Source organism: Ahaetulla prasina, chromosome 1 (genome assembly GCF_028640845.1).
Source record: "Ahaetulla prasina isolate Xishuangbanna chromosome 1, ASM2864084v1, whole genome shotgun sequence".
NCBI classification, from domain to species: domain Eukaryota; kingdom Metazoa; phylum Chordata; class Lepidosauria; order Squamata; family Colubridae; genus Ahaetulla; species Ahaetulla prasina.
The window spans coordinates 183,971,281-183,989,077 of record NC_080539.1 but is presented as its reverse complement, the minus strand read 5'-3'; the positions used below and the strand labels follow the sequence as shown (position 1 = coordinate 183,989,077).

General features: G+C 33.9%; 1 protein-coding gene across 2 annotated transcripts in view; it reads right to left on the bottom strand.

Moving 5' to 3' along the window:
- MCM3AP (minichromosome maintenance complex component 3 associated protein) overlaps window positions 1-17,797 on the bottom strand; it is a 55,133-nt gene that overhangs the window by 30,716 nt on the left and 6,620 nt on the right. For both annotated transcript variants that reach the window (XM_058184633.1, XM_058184643.1), the window contains 10 exons: window positions 15,544-15,691; window positions 13,128-13,324; window positions 10,259-10,398; window positions 8,510-8,707; window positions 7,594-7,862; window positions 5,980-6,142; window positions 5,006-5,166; window positions 3,959-4,200; window positions 3,050-3,222; window positions 1,935-2,035 (listed from right to left, as the gene is read on the bottom strand). In XM_058184633.1, coding sequence (XP_058040616.1) covers window positions 1,935-2,035; window positions 3,050-3,222; window positions 3,959-4,200; window positions 5,006-5,166; window positions 5,980-6,142; window positions 7,594-7,862; window positions 8,510-8,707; window positions 10,259-10,398; window positions 13,128-13,324; window positions 15,544-15,691 — 1,792 coding nt within the window. The remainder of the gene's footprint in view (window positions 1-1,934; window positions 2,036-3,049; window positions 3,223-3,958; window positions 4,201-5,005; window positions 5,167-5,979; window positions 6,143-7,593; window positions 7,863-8,509; window positions 8,708-10,258; window positions 10,399-13,127; window positions 13,325-15,543; window positions 15,692-17,797) is intronic.

The following is a 17,797-nucleotide window of genomic DNA, read 5'->3' as shown; positions in this document are numbered from 1 at the left end:
GGCACCAAGCACCCACATTGCAATCATGTGATTGACAGGATGCTGTGGTAGCTCAAATGTTGGAAGCCCATTCATTCAGCACAGTTGCAATTTTGAACAATTGCTGAACAAATGATAATAAATCAAAAACTATCTGTAGTTTTAAACATATGCTATTTTTATTATTTTTTTATTTTTATTATAGCTATGCTATAATTGGTGTGTATAATTGGTGTGTATGCCTTATTGGGAAAACTTAAGAGTAATGTCCCTGGAGTGAGGTCTCTGGTTAAAGACACAAAGCTGCATACACTTTTCTTCTTCTAGCTACCTGTAAGACCAGGGGTGTTAAACTCACAGTGTCACGTTGCCATCACATGACGTATAGTGATGTTTTTCCCCTTTGTGGAGCTGGAAGTAGGGATGGCCTGTGAGTGATGCATGCGGCCCGTGGGCTGCCAGTTTTGACACCCTTGTACAAGACTCTTCTAAGTTTAAATTTTCCAGTTATATCCAAACATAGACCAATGAGTCTACTACATAAACCCAGTATCTCACTTGAATTAAAAACAAAAAACAAATTTAAATAAATAAATATACTATTGCATTTAAGCCACAATCTATGTTTTATCAGCAAAAAAACCTGCTGCATCATCTTGTCATCTGGCTGGTTATAATAAAGGAATATCAGTATTAATTTAATTTATCTTTCTTGGCAGAAAGTGGTGGCAGAAGGGGTCAAAAATGCTTTTCTATGCACAGAAAGATTTCACACAGTCCTATAGGTGGTTTTTGTTAATCTAAGGAAATCTATTATAGAAAATATTTATTTAACAGATATTTATGGCTTCCAAACTTTAACACAACTTTGGACGGCTCACAAGGACAATAAAACCATTTCCTTGAACCTTCTGTCAGACAAGTATGGGAAGAGTTGTGCTGAAACTGCAGAAGCCTTACAGATAATATAGAAATCCTGTTTTAAAGAAGACTGATTATCTGAGAGATGAGTGACACAAAAAGGCCTTCTTGAAATTCTAAAGCAATAAGCCCTTCCTATCTGACTGCAAGTTAAAAAAAAAAACTTCTCCCATTCACATCTAACCAAGAAGATTTGGAAGATGATGAAGTGAGAACAAAAAGAGCTATGAAGAAAGAAAACAGATGTTAGTTTTAATGCCAAAAGGCTCAAGAGTAACAGAAAAGATTTCAGTTGAAAGATACTACCTTCTGATACCTTTAGACTTTTCTCTAAACAAAGAGAGACTGATGTAGTACTGGTATGAATTATTTATAAAAGTTGAAACTTAAATTTTCCTGGATGTTCAAAGTAATAGTTTAAATTTTAAACTATTTTATTATTTTATATATTATTTATTTATTTATTTTTATATTTTATTTATTATTTTATTTATATTTTATTTTATTTATTTAATATTTTATTTATTTATAAATAAAATAATAAATATTTTATTTATTTAATATTTTATTTATTATTTATTTTTAATTTAATTTAAATAAAAAAAATATTATTTTTTTATTTAAAATAATATAATATTATATTATTTTAAACTATATTGAATATTAAAATATTCAAGTAATAGTTTGAATTTTAAATAAAAATAAAGATAATGATAAAGCATCAGACAAAAAAAGTGGCATTTCTCATGTTCTCTCTAAATATAGTGCTAAATTAGAAAAGTTATCCAATATCAACCCTTGATCAATGTTTTATCTGAATCGTCCCCAACCTGAGCATGTTCATCTGCTAGAATTCTTAGTAAAAGCCATGCTGGCTACATAATTTGGGAAGTTATAATGCACGTTTGGAGCATGTCCACATTAGAGAAAGTTGCATTAACTTATTATAGTATTCAGGATATGTCTACAATGACAAATGAGCAAACACCACTACCTGTTTCCAAAATATCATTAAAAACAATATCTATACATACCATATTGCTGTTTGTACATAGTCTGCTCCAGCACGGCTGATTTCTTTGCATTCTTGTTCTAGTACCTCATACATAAGGTCTTTAGCTATTTCTAAAATGTCCTGTCATTAAGAAGCAAAGAGTAAGAATTAGCCTTCAACACTGTTTTTAGCACATATTTGTAAAACCAAGATAAATAAAATGGTACAGTACATGGTAGCACAATATTAAAATGGAAACATTTGATAACATAGAGAATTTAAGGCAATATTACAATACTACTCAGTCTCTAAATATCAGAATTCTTATCAGGGTGGAGTAAAAGCCTAAAAAGTTTGCCTAGTGAAATTTTCTGAATTAAAGAAAGGGGAAGTGGAAAAAATTGAAAAGAGGGTTAAAACAGAATGCAGGGCTCTGCTTATAGAAACCGATTTTTCAAGGGCAGGAAGACTGTTTTGTCTTCCAAGTATTCTGCAGAGAAAACTTCTCCTGGTTTGAGAGCCAGCTTGATCTAGTGGTTAAGGTACCAAGCTAGAAACTGAGAAGCCATGAATTCAAGTTCCACTTTAGCCGTGAAAACCAGCTGAGTGACTTTGGGCCAGTCACTGTCAGCCCAACCCATTTCACAGGCTTATTGTTCTGGTGAAAACAGAAGGAAGATGTATTGGATGGTTGCTGCCTTATTTGCAAAAATAAAAATAAAAAATTAAGATAGGATGCAAGCAAACAAAGAGCTGGAATTACCCTTCCATTCGTTATCCCTATCAAACCGAGACCCCTAAGGCAAGGATCAGAATCAAGTAATATAAAACCTTTCAGCTGAATGCAGAAGCTTTCCTTACACTTATTCACTGGGAAGAATAGGAACACCAAGAACTGATGGCAAAATTCTGTAGAAGGAAGGAAGTACAAGTGCCAGGAGAAGCTGCATATTCTGAGGGATTGTATGTTCCATTTTGAGGGGGAAAAGATCATTTTCTCAATCACTAGTATTATTTTTACACCATAGTCTACCTTTAAGTTTCTATAACTACATCTCTTATATCAAGAATTGTTACATTAAAACAAAAGTAGAAATCTAAAATTATTTTTTTTAAAAAGGTGTGATAATTTAAGAAATGTCAGATGCTTCTCACCATATCACTATATTCAGGCTGATGCTTTGGTGTGGGAGACAACGGTTGTGAGATGGGCTGGAAGATGGACTCTGCAGAGGAAGGCACCAGTGAAGATGGAAATGGTCGAAGTAAAAATGAAGATTGAGATTGAAGTGCTTCCATTTTTACATTTTCCTCTCCTATTCTTGGTTCTGTGGGCAAAAACAGGCAGTAAAATATCAAGCTATTAAGCAAGAGAAACAATATTTTCATAACTTTTAAAAACATTTTTTTCAATCCAGGGCAGACTTTTCCAGGTTGGTTTCTGAAAACAAGAGTAAAGGTATGGTTTAGGGAAATTACCTCAGAAACCTGAACTGTAAAATATTTTTGCTAGAGACGTCTATTATAACAGAATACCCAGCCAGATGAATTAATACTCAGATTTGGAATGAATTATTTTCACATTAAACATTTATGTTTAACAATCTAAATCAAAGAACAGTCATATGTTAAAGAGACTATACCCCCTTGCATTTTTTGACAATTTCAAATTATTTCAAAATACAGATATTTGATCTTCATTTCAGCAATATTGATAAAGGGGATATAACAAATATGTCCTTTTATAGACAATCCTTGACTTACAACCGCAATTAGGATCAGAAGCTCAGTCATTGAGAAAAACAATTGTTAATCTCTAGTAATCCATTGTAAGCCATTATATAATTGCTATAAACATAAATGCAAATTTGCATGTGGAAAAAGTAAGTACCCCTCCTACATTTATTACTACCTCAAATACCTACAATTAGAATCCAGTGTAAAGTTTCAGAATGATGAAATATCTATAGTAAATGCAAACTACGGCAGCCAGTATATTTTTTATAATAGGTTCTAGGAAACAATCATATTTCCTATCGTCATTCTGTGACTGTAGCTTCTTACCTATTATATCAACACTGACTTTCTGAAGATTGCTGGCTGAATCCACTACTGAATTCTCTCCTGTGTACTTGTTTTGAGCATTAAAACTGCACAAAGGTACATGAGGAGTCATGTGCTGTAGAGGCCCCCCACTGACAATTTCTCCAATAGGCAGAGTGAGCTTCTGCCCAACAAACAGTGATTTCTTTGGTTTGGGCAAGCTTTCTGGTTCCAAAAAGGCAGATCGATTCAATTCCACAGAACTGTGTAGGGGAAGTACAGAACATGTTATTAGGTGATTTCAAGATTATAATGAACTATTTCACATGGATTTTTTTCAAAACACATCTACAATAAATCATAATAGTGTCTTAATTTATCTCTCCTTTGATGTGACCATCAAATTAATTAATTAATATGAATCCCACTTAAAAACATAAAAGGCCTGACACAAACAGTTGCACTGTCCAAATATAATATATTAAGTACATTATATTTGTAGAAATTATGTATATGAACAATAAAAAACCCCAGCTTTTTGGCTTTGTAGAGTTATTTTAAATCAGTTAAAAAAACATCTGTGGCAAGTGCTTTCCAATAAAAAACCTAGGGCACAGTGGACTTGGTACCTGATTGTAGGTTATATAAACCAAATAAATAAATAAATAAATCTGCAGATTCTGTCATATGTCAAGTTTATCACAACATTTTTACTACTGTATTGTCCAATCATCTGTCAAAAACCAGTTCAAACAGTTTCAACATCTGAGATCTTCAATCATGGATTATTCAGGCAGATGTTAAAATGATAACAGAAAGGAGATTAATATTTTATTATACAAGGGGAACACGTAGCCAATCCAATATTAAAATTAAACTAGAACAGTTTCTGTGTCAGATACTATTTAATGCATAAAACTGAATCAATTAATTGGAATTGGTCTTAGGAAATCCTCAATTCACAACCATAATAGACGCTGCCCATTACTGTTGGAATTGTGACAGATATTAACCCACATGATCACCTCGTTTAAACTCCCCATCCTGTTACGTAAAACAACCACTTACCCATCAGACACCCCCAACCCATAATAACTTATAAAATCAGTTGCTTCTTCAAGGTTTCTAAACAGCAACATGCGAACGATATTCTCCAGTGGAAAGATAGTGGATCTCTGATAGTTCACAGTATAAGCAAAATTGAGACACTTTAAAGCATCTTTACGAATCTGAAAAATATTTTAAGAGATATTAATATCTTCATTACTTTATAACATTCTATTACATAATCCTAAAATTAAAAGTATGTTATGGTCTCTGTCAAATATTAATTGGGAGGGGGGAGATAGTTGAATGTTTCATGCACAACTACAATGGTTTGGAAGTTGTATTGGCCATAGGTCACACAGCATTTTTGGGGAAACCTTTTGGGGAAAAAATAAAGCTGTACAAATATTAAGAAGATCATCTTTAACAATAAAGATTTCCTTTTGTTTATGCAAAAGACAAAGAAGTCTATATTACTGGTTCTAAAGTATCTCTGCAATGCTATGAATACTGGAAGCTCAACAATACATTGAAAAGTATTCATGTCTTCACTGTTTGTTATATGCTTGTAGGTTTCTTGATGTTATATTTTAAAAAAGAGCTCAGTCTTAACTCATAAAACCATGTCTACAGTTGTACTAAATATGTCCTTGGAAAACACCAACCATGGAATCCTATCAGTGGAGAAGACTACTTTTAAAAACAAAGTTAATCATTGTCCACCAATGAAAATACTTGGTCTACTACCTTGCTTAGGTCTATAATAAAATCTACCCACTTGAAAAGCTTAGTGGGAAATCATTACTATTATCAGGATTTTCAGGATTTTATCTGTTTTGCAAAAGGCACATTGATCCATCAGGATGCATAGAAAATTTAAATAGTCTGTTATAAGAATACAGAAGTTGTCTGTTATGCAATGTAATGTAATATAATACTAAAAAACCTTTGCACTGTGTAATATAATAACCATTAAAATGGCTGTAATTTCTTACCTGATTGAAATAGCAATGAAGCAAGCATGCATTCAGGTAAGATGCTGTTTGAACAAGTTTGAAAAATTTGACAAAATTATTGCTGTTTAATGCAGCAAAAGCTTGAACTGCAAATCTAACTTCAGGGGAGTTTCGGACAGATGGACGAAACTGTTGCACTTCTCTGTTGAGATAAAGATGGAAAAAAGCTCACTTACTTTTTTATTCACAATGGAAGCATGGAACAGGTGCTTTAAAAGAAGTTGCAAAAACTTTGGGATAGTTGAGCTTGAAATTCATACAGAATTATGCGTTTAAATTTAAAACTGCCACAAAATATTTGAAACGTTTATTTCAGTATCTAAATATTTATTTTAAAATATATACATTATTAATGAAAGATGGATAGCTATGTTAATATGCTAAGCAAAAGCAATGGCTGAACTAATTATTTTTAATTCAAAGTGCTGTGAATCAGTGATCTGATCCTCACATAACACCAACTCACAGCACAGTAAGCCAAAAGACATCACACTACAGCTAAGTAAAACATGTGAACAAATTTACAATAATTATTATCAAAGTAGTCTTTAGACCAGAATAAATGCCATGACAGAGTTTTCCCTGGACTGCAAATAAAAACAGATATGGATAGATATAAGGATTTGATTGAACAATCAGAAGACACAGTAATGAAGTTAATATAAACGAATGAAAACAATCTCTTGCACCTCTCAACTTTGTCAATTTATCATCTTTTAAATCAATATTAAGACAGTAATCAACTTTTTCATGGGTCTGATGAAAGAAGTTGTTGCTGATGAAGTACATATCATAATAAATCTGTTAACCTTTAAGGTGCCTCAACTCTTTGCTTTTGAACTAGCTATTGTAACTTACAACTGTTTTATTCTGGCTTGAAAAGCATACTTTTGCAAAAGTAAATTTATGAAATGTATGGATTATTTAACCTTACTTTTAAGTAATTCTCTTTATTACAAAAGAGAAATAGACTATTGGGGGGGACAAATAATTAACAATGTCTATCTACTGAGAAGAAGCCTACTACCTGGACAATTTAATACTGCTGAACAAAAACAGCTATCCTATTGATTTAAAAAACAGTATATAATTTGTTATTAGCAACTAGCAAGAACCACTGTTCTGGGGTAGATAATTTAAAAAAACTAATGATAGATGGATGGTTTTGTCTTTGGCACTATTAGATGGTAATAAAGCTTTGGTCTCTTCTAATTTTGCACTGAAAATCAGCAACAAGTTCAAAAAATGTCCAGAGATCCTTTAAATATAACCCTCAGAACTCTTATAAATGTTCCCAGCAAATTGTAATAATTAATATTATATTATCCAATGATATTTTGATCAATTTAAAATAATAAATATTTTAAACTGCATTTTTGCTCTTACCTATTAGTGTTCTACTTTTTAATGCTGGCTTGTCTATCTTTTGGAATGCAGATCCTAATCAAACAACACTGAACACCCCATCATATAGTTACACTTCTCTATATTAAAAGTGATTCATTCTTTTCCTGACAAGATTTATGAACAATGCAATGAAATGTTTGTAGTGAAAACAAGTCAAATCAATGTTGTAAACATTTTAAAAGTCACCTGAGAATATCCCCCTTGTTGAGGTTCAGGAGGACATTGTATCCCCTAAATTCTGCTTCACCCTTGCAGTAAATACCCTTGTTTGCAAGGTCCTGATACATCTCCTTCAGACTCTGGAGACATTTAGTCATGTTTTCATTGTTAATTTTTGCATCAAATGATGACATGGGTTCTTCGCACAAATGATGGGAGCAGTGAATATGAAAACGGGTACATTTTTCAATCAAGGAAACAGTCAGAGGAGAACACAGATGTTGCTGGGTTATATCCTAGCCAAACATAAAATGGCAAATTGTTAGAATTATAAAATTCCAACAAAATAAAACTCATCAAAATTTACTTACAAACTTTATGTAACTATTCTTAATTATATGTTTCGATAAATCTCAATTAATGCTTTTATAATGTAAATGAAGGTCTTCCAAACACCTCCGGATCCTAACCCAAGAAGTTAAAAGAGTTAAAAGTTAAAAGAGATCACTTTTTTCATTAGTAGAACAGCAGAAGATAAAAAGGTGATGCAGATTAACCAATATTTCCAGGTACAAGAGGAAGTGGAAGTGTAAAAAAAACCAGGCAAACAAGAAATCAAGCAGCACAAATAGAATTAATGTTCAAAGACAGCAAGAGACAGAGAAAGACCGAATCTCAATACCTTCCATATGTTTATGACTGAAGCAGCCCAGAATTACCTTGATGAGGCCTATAAATTTTATAAACAAGTAGGTAGGTAGGAAGGTAGGTAGATAGGTTTGAGAACTAAGGTCAAGAATGTGTGGTGTTTGAGGGAATAGGTAAGCATTATTTTGCTGTCTCCACAATGTGTCCCTCTTCCTTGCCTTTTTATTTCCTTCAGCCTTATCCTTCTAATTGTATTTATTCTATGAAATAACAATCCTTTTTTTTTTATGGTTACCTTTCTTATCCCTCGGGTTCTGTTCCAGACAAAATCATACCACTCTCTGTAGTTCCCTTCTCCTTTGTCCATGATACGAGTTACTAAATAGTCCATGGTCATGCTTAATACTTCCGAAGGCCTCAGTTCATGTGGTAAAGGTTCTTCCTGGTCTGCAGAAGACCTACTATACTCTTTTATTGCTGCCGCATGGTCAACCTCAAAGAAAGAAAATAATTTCCTCAGTAAAATTCTGGATTGAAGTTTATATCCCACCTTTTCTTCAGCAATCCAAGGTAGCTTAAATGGACATTTTTCATTTTTCCTTTGCAATGACTACCTATGAGAGGGGTTGGGCTGAAAGACAGTGATTTGTTCAAAGTCATATAGTGAGTTTATATTGTTCAGAATGGACTCACAGCTGGATCTTCTGAATGCTAGATAACAACAGACCTATCTTCACATTTCAGTTTTAATATAAGAGAGGAACAGGAAAAGATTTGCCAGTTTTACAGTGCTGTTTACAGTTCAATCTTCATTATGGAAATTAATTCATTATTGTAAAGAATGGTTAAACAATAGAATAGTTTACTAGAACTGCAGTAGATTTCAAACCAAGTCAGCTATCTGTCAGGGATACTGTAATAGATTCCTTCCTGATTAAGGGTCCAAATCAAATGATTTATAAGTATTTAATATAGTACCCTGTTTTCCCCCCAAATAAGACATCCCCTGATAATAAGCCCAATCGGGCTTTTGAGTGCATGGCAATAAGGCCAAGCGCTTATTTCAGGGTTGAAAAAAATATAAGACAGGGTCTTATTTTTGGGGAAACATGATATGTAAGAATGTGATTACATTTTCTACAGCAGAATCTAGATTTTGATTAATATAATTTTAAAACAGTGTAGACTATAAATTATTTTACAATTAGTAAAATGAATTAGAATTTCATGTCAGAAAGAACTCTGGAGAGGCACACCATGTTTAGATTCTGGAACCATTTCCCATATTTTAAAAAGATTTTCAAGAGAGGATCTTATATTTAATATTAAATATTCTATTTTGATAGTTTTGACTTTGGATGAGGATATATGCCATTCTTCAGCCACTGTAAATGGTCCCACTAATGATATATAATAAAGCTTAATAAGAGATGATGAACTCATACAAAATCAGATAAGAATTTGTTACTGTTGACAAAACATCTCAACAGAGTACCTGTGATCTTTTTTCAAATCCATTAAACAATAACTGAAGAAGAAAAAAAAGAACCAAGAACTAAAATTTATTCACTTTTTTCAAATTTCTCACATATTTTTTAAATACAGATCTGTAACAAGAAATAGCTTTTTAAAATGGAAAATAATGGAACTCACAGAATGAAAGCATACTCCTAAATTTAATTTGAATCCAATAAATGTTATTTGATTTCCTAATCATCTAAACTGTCTCAAGTAAAAAGCAGCAAACTAAGTTTCAGATCTGGAAAAGAAAATCTTCATTATAGTTTTGTTGGTGCTACATAATCTATTTTTTGTATTTGTCTAAGAAAGAGAGCTCTTTACCATGTGCAAAATTAAATAATAGGCAAAGGAATTGGGAATGAATGAAGTATCTTTAAAATGTGTCAATAACCCTCAGCACATAAAAAAGAGCTCCAAAACAAAGACATGCTTAAAATTTTGGATATAATACAGCGCTGTGTGCAAACACGAATAATAAGTCTGAAGTAGGAGAATTTCTGCATGGAAAGTATTCAATTTTTACCTTGTCAGTTCCTGGTATCACTTCAAAAAAACTAAGTTGGTTCCTTGTTTCTCTCATGTAACGCTCTTTTTCTGGACACATATCTGGGCATGTGCCAACAAAGGTTTTAGCTTTGCCAAGATGCATTTGTTTTACTCGAGCTAAATAGATAAGATATAGAGTATTCATGTCACTAGAAGTACACATGCAAAGAGAGGATCAATATTTACAACAATGAAAACAATAGGCTTATGCCCAGGTACAAATAGTTCTTGACTTACAACTGCAAGTGGGACCAGAAATCTAGTCATAAGTCATTGTGGTTGTATATCAAGACAACCACATGACCAGACCCATTTTTCAAATATTTTTCATGATGGTCATTAAGCAAATCATAATGATTGTTAAGCAAATCATGCAGTTGTTAAGTGAACTGTAATGTTGTTGAGCAAAGCCATTCTTCCAAATGGGTGGTTTTTGCAGAAAACCAAAAACATCATAAATCATGGTCATGTGATTGAGACACTGCAACCAGTCATAAATGTGAGCTTCTTGCCAAGCACCCAAAGTGCACATGCCCACAGGAGGGGTGCGATATTTTATAGTGATCAAAAGTGCTTTAGAAGGCATCAGCACTCAATTTCAAGGCCGTCGTAATTTTGAACCGTTATAAAAACAAGCTGTTGTAAAACAAGACCCTCACTTGACACACCCACATCTGAAACCATTATAAGCAGAAGAACACTGACACCGACATTTCCTAAACTCCATTGAAGATGTTACCTAGCCTGGTAACGAAATGTTTGGAAACCAACCCACAAGCTCCGAGAACGAACCTCGACCCTCAAGCTCTTGTAAGTCAAGGACTACCTGTGGTGCATGGTTCCACCTTCTCTGCCTTAAATATACAAAGTGGTATACATAAACCGTATTTTTCGGAGTATAAGACGCACTGGAGTACAAGACACACCTTAGTTTTTTGAGAGGAAAATAAGAAAAAAGCTGATTGGCAAGTGGAATGGCCTCCGGGAATACCCCAATCAGCTGTTCCCAGGGGTGAATTTTAGCAACAAGTTCTTTGGTTGTGAGCTCTGTGCCTTGCTTTTTTTTTGCTTTTTTTTCTGCCTCTAAAAGCCTCCAAAACAGAACTTCAAAAAAAAAAGCCTCTAACGCTCTATTTTAACGCTCTTCTTTTCTGAAGCTCTATTTGGGGGCTTCTTTTCTGAAGCTCTGTTTGGGGGCTTCTTTTCTGAAGCTTCTTTCAGTGTCTGAAACCTCCATTTGAGAAGCTGGGTGGGGCTACATTCAGAGTATAAGACGCACCCAGATTTTCACCCTCTTTTTTGGGGGGAAAAAGGTACGTCTTATACTCCAAAAAATATGGTAAATGTTTTCCAAAAATAAACTTGCTACATTTTCATGGAAAAATGTCCATGTTTAAAAATGATTCATAAAATGAATTGATAATATATCCATAAGATGTACAATTAGTAAAAGGGGAAATTTTAAATTTCAGCAACTTTTTTTTAATTATTCTAGCTTTATTCTGGCCATCTCTAGGAAAATTGTATTGCAATTAGTGATGTCCCACAATAGCTATTTATGAAGATAAGGACTCTACCAACAGTTCTATGTATCTGGCACTAATGAACCCTTGCAAACCTAATTTTTTTAAAACTACATTATATATGCATTATTGATTTTCCCCCTAGGAATTATAAATGTATAGATTGATCTTTGGCTGTCTAGGGGATACTGTCTTGTTCAAGTGGTAATCAGGATGCAGAAGAACAGTGATGCTCAAACCTAGGACGACTTAGTGGATGTGAATATCTTGCAGTCCATTCTACCATCCTGACTATTGACTGGACCACTGAAAGCTAAAGCTGCATCTCCACAATGCAGCAGCCTGTTTACTGATGGATGAAGACTACTATTCAAACAAAATACTGGTGCAGAAGGCTTTGTACTGGTGACCAGTAGGTTTCCAGGTCCACTTCAAAGTGCTGGTTTTGATCTTTAAAACACTACACGGTTTGACACTCAGGTATCCAGTAAACCACCTTTTAAAAGTAGATTCTGCCCATTCAGTGAGCATGTTGTAGAAATAGATGCTTAAGGTTCTTTCTCACTATGAGATCCACAGGAAAGCAAGAAACTCCTGCTTTTCATCATTGGGACCTACGTTATGGATATCCTCCTATTAGAAATCAAGATGACTCCATCAATGACTTATAGAAAAGACTTAGAAACAGAGCTGTTTGGGAAATCATTTATTTATTTAATCCTGTCATCAATAGACTTGTTATTTTTTTGCTACAGTAACGAAAGGTATGATTTGAAGCTTTAAAGGTTATTTCTGTATTATTTATCTATCACTGTTATATTTATTTTGGTTTATTGTTATCTGAGTAATTTTTTGCATATCACAACATGCAGTACAGAACTATGAGTTGTAGTCCCCCTTAGGCATATAATCAGCAGGCTGATCTTGAACAGGTCACTTTCTTCCAGCCCTAGGAAGCAGGCAAACTACTTTTAAAAAGCCTGCCAAGAAAACTGCAGAACTTGTACAGGTAATATCTGGAAATTGCATATGACTGAACAACAAAAAGACTGAAATAAAGCTAACCTGATTTGATTTTTGTTTATTGTACACTACCACAAGCCCAACTAGAAATTGCCAGAATTAAACATAAAATAAAATAAAATACTATGGGGAAAATATAGGAAGTATTACAATTCTACATTCCTGAATACCCTAGTATTGTATATCAATAATAATATCCTCATTGCTGTGTTACAATAAGTATATGGCTTCATGACTTCACAAATCCTCACCCAATTTATATTTCAAGTATCATTATCAAACCACTTCAACAACTCTTACCTTGACGCATAATTTTATCTCTCTGGTCTAAAAGGCGGTACTTATCCTCAGAGGTTTCTGCTATCATTCCTATAAGACTGTTGAAGGAAGAGGCTGACACTTCTGCATTCTCTGAGCTCTGACCTTCAGATCCACAATCAAAGGTGTATGGCTCAAATTGCAAAGACTTTTTAAGGCCAGATTTCTTAGCCGGAGAACTATAAGAAACAAGGCATACAGAAAGGAATATTTCTTTACCTAGTCCCCAAGAACACATTACCTTTTTTATGCCAACAATACAGTCTCTGATTGTGTGTGAGTGTATGTATGTAGAGCATATGGATCACCTGGTGAAGGAATAGCTTGTTTCTTTTGTATTCCTTGGATATGGCTGTCTGCTTGTAATGATGTGAATTAACCCTGGTCTGGAATAATATAACTAAATCATGCTAGTTACTTCACAAAAACATGTTTCTCATGAAAAGATATTAGACTAAAAAGTCTAAAAATGAATGTACAGATCGTCCTTAACTTACAACCACAATTGAGCCCCAAATTTCTGTTGTTGTGTTATTCCCGATTTTACAACTTTTCTTACCACAGTTGTTAAGTGAATCACTTCAGTTGTTAAGATAGTAACTGAATCTGGCTTCACCATTGAATTTCCTTATCAGAAGGTTGCAAAAGGTGATTGCGTGACCCCAGGACACTGCAACCATCATAAATGAGTCAGGTGCCAAGGATCTGGATTTTGATAATGTGACCATGGGATACCGGAACAGTTGTAAAATAAGTCACTTTTTTCAGTGCTGTTGTAACTTTGAATGGTCACTAAGCAAACTGTTGTAAGTTGAGGACTACCTGTAATGTCAAATTCATCTGTAAAATAGTGTGGGAGTTATGTGGCCTTCAATGAAATCGTGTTTGACACCCCTGACCTAGCAGGTTTCAGATTCAATACATCATCCCTATCCACCAAATGCTTCTTTAATAATACAGAATAGTGAAGGGGTTCATTTAGTGTCCATCTCACTTCTGGTGCTATTATGTACACAAAAGGATTAAGGCCACTTCCTTTGGAACAACCCATGCTAATTACCCATAGCAAGTTTAATTATTACAGTGCTTAGCCAACAGATAATAATCAGCAAATAAGCAATTACAGCAATATTAGCCATGGCATTATTTCCAGTGGCTTTGGAAAGCCCTGTGTTCTTTTGATAGTTATAGAAAGAAACATGGGCAAGAATTTACATTATCGATATATTTTCTATAGAAGAGAATATATGTACCATAACGCAGAACTGAACTGTGAAATCCTTGATATTTTTTGCTTCCAGATGTTTTATTACGCAAATATCACCACTGGAAGTGTGGGATTTACTCGTTTATATACACGAAACTGCCCTGCCAGTGTTGGTGAGGGCATGGTTTTCTCTTTAGTAGTTCCTTGATTAGGAGATTGTTTTGTTTGTTTGTTTGCCTGGTATAAATTCCTGCTTATGGATGTTGTCCCTGGAGAAAATATAGCAGGTCCTATTCTTTTTGTTCTCTTCGTACCTTTACATTGTGTCTTTTGAATGTTTTATAGATATTTAGTTGGGTAATGAAATGTCTTCAAGCAATTAACCAAGCTCAGAGAGGTATATATATTCTCTTCTATTGGAAATATAAAATATTCTTGCTCATAGTTCATGCTTCTTTCTTTCATGCTTCTGTTTGCCTTTTATCCCATTTTGCCAGTTAATTATTAGTTAGCTGGTATTTAATACATGAATAAGCAAACATCAACTATATTTCACTGGTAATATATGTGCTTGCTTTGATCTAGATGTAGGAATTAACTGAAAGTGAACTGACTACTAACTAACAGAAAATTACTCACATGGGGAATGGGGAAAACTGCTATAACCTCTTAATACATAATGATAGAGGCTGGTGAGGTTGGAACCTCCAATTCTGTTCAAATTAATTATATATCTATTTTTTTTTTAGAAGTGATTAACCAATTTGTGTCTTCTTCATCACTAGAACAGCAAATTATTAAAGAGTAAGAAATATCTTCTCTGTATAATTATAGTGGAAACTGCCTTAGAAGCTGTAATTGTAAACATTTCCTTAAATATAATTATCCAAATGTTTGAGAATATATTGTAAAGGAAATAAAACAAAAATTGGTTTCTTTCACAATTAGCTCAGCATTAACCTTCCTAGTTTTCAACTGACCACAAATACTTTATCATAATACAATCCATCTCAGTGGCAGTTCTATTCAACACTACCAAGCCTACAGCAAGCTCAAAATGAATATGGCAAATATATAAAGACATAATACAGTCGACAGAACTACCCTTCTAAATGTTAAGTTATCAATTATGTTATAAATAATAATTTTATTAGTAATTTTATTTCACAAAGACTATTGTGAAATGCATACCTCTTGTTTGACAGATTCCCGCTTCCAGTGGGGCGGATTAAGGATTTCGAAAGTATAGAAGGCTGATGACTCAGTTGTTCATTGCTTTGCCTCCCATCACCTTCATCTAGCTTCTCCTCCTTAGGTGAATAGTCTTTCTTATTAGGACCTTTCCACATTGAGAACACAAAAAATTAACATCTTTTACTAGTTAACACTACCATTCATAAATGTACAGCAATTCAATATGTTTAAATATAATCTCACAGAATCTATCCCATAATGACAGAAATTAAAATATAAAGGCAGACATACGAAGATGAAAAAAGATGGTATGTTCCCTTTTTTTCTCTTTAGTACAGACACATTTCAATGGATCCACTGGACAATGAAAATTTTGCTTCCTGAACACTTTTGGGTATAGATTTTTGTCTGCTAGTCATGAAAATAATCTGTAATTTAACCTTTTATATACCATTGCATAGAAATCTTCTGTTTTTACACAATAGTAATGTATACCCAGGTGAGTTATATTCATATATGAAAGAAACATACAGAAACATGGAATTGTTGAAGCACATTCAGCACACCAAATACAACTGGCGTATCTGTGAAGATCCAAAAGTAGTGGCTCTGCTATTTGGAAAGCAGTTCGGATATACCAAATACTATTGTTACATATGCAAATGGTATAGTGTTGCAAGAGTGTCACATTATATTAAAAAGAAATGGTCACTCCAAAAGAATTTGATTCCAGGACAGAAAAACGTGGCACATGAACCACTTGTTGACCCAACAAAGGTATTTTTGCCTCTACTTTACATAAAACTGACTGATGAAAAATTTTGTGAAAACAATAAACAAGAACAGTGATGGTTTTTGTTACTTGGAGACATGTTTAGAATAACTGATGCCAAGATTAAGAAAGTCATTCTGTTGATCCACCGATCAAATATATTATCTGTGACAAAGTGATTTGAACATCTGTTAGTGGGGGGTGGGGTATCAAAGAAAATTGCCTGAGATGTATTTAAGGATGTCGTTGAGAATTTTTTTAGTAAACTACAGAGCACCAAACTACATTTAGCTGGTCAACAAACTTCTTATAGCATACAAAACCATGAAGTGCAACATATCACTGAAGATTTTCTACATTCACACTTAGACTTCTTTCCCGAAAATCTAGTCAGTGATGAACATGCTGAAAGATTTCACCAGGACACTGACACAATGGAAAATCAGTGCCAGGCCAACTGGAATCCATTAATGCTGGCTAATTATTCTTGGATACTGCAGCTAGATGTATCAGATACCAAGTACAAACAAAAAGCAGCAGCAAAGCATTTTTAGCCCTGTTGGACTCATGTACTATGTTGGAAACATTATGTCAGCGGTCCCCAACCCCTGGTCCATGGACTGGCACCAGGCCGTGGCATGCCCGAAACCAGGCTGCGCAAACAATCAAAGCCCATCCACGGGATGCAGGCAGCAAGCAAAACCACATCCCCTCCAGTCCATGGAAAAATCTCTCTCCCCAGAATCTGTCCCTGGCACCCAAAAGGTTGGGGGCCACTACATTATGTGATTAAATACATTATAGTCATTAAAAGTTAATTTCATATTTGTCAAGATAGCTACATATACTGTTATTCTAAAATTTTATTTCTGTTCAGTTTGAAGGACTCTTATCGTATCACCAAAAGTTTTTCAGGAAGCCAAACTTTTTTGGGGAAAAGTGTTGTCCAGTGTTACTGATCCATTGAATTTATTTCGGAAACATTATGAAACATAATCTAAAACATGAAACATATTGGAATTAAACATATGCAGACATTGTTAAGGTAAGTTAGGCAATAGTACAGAATGATAACCATTGCTTTAATTCTAGCTTAAGTGGGGAATTTTGTTCTTGATTTACTTGCTCTAGCTTTATCCTTTTTTTTAAGACAAATATTGTTTCCCAAAGAGTCTCATAATTAAAATAGAAAAAGGCTCTCTGATCTTTTAATGCTGTGCTATATAATTGTTCATCCTGCCCATGTAAAAAATAAGATAGTTTTGAGAATAAAGAAAAAGTCAACATTGTCGATGGGTTTTACTTCTACCATGTTCTATCTAATGCTGCACTCTTTAAGAACTGAGGCCAGTAAACCTACCAGTGTTCTTTTTTTGGTTCTCTTATTTTAATTTGTATGTTTTAAAACATGCTCATTTTGCTATAATCCCTTCCATTTTCCTCTCAACCTCTCCTACTTCCTCATTTCTTTTAACCCCA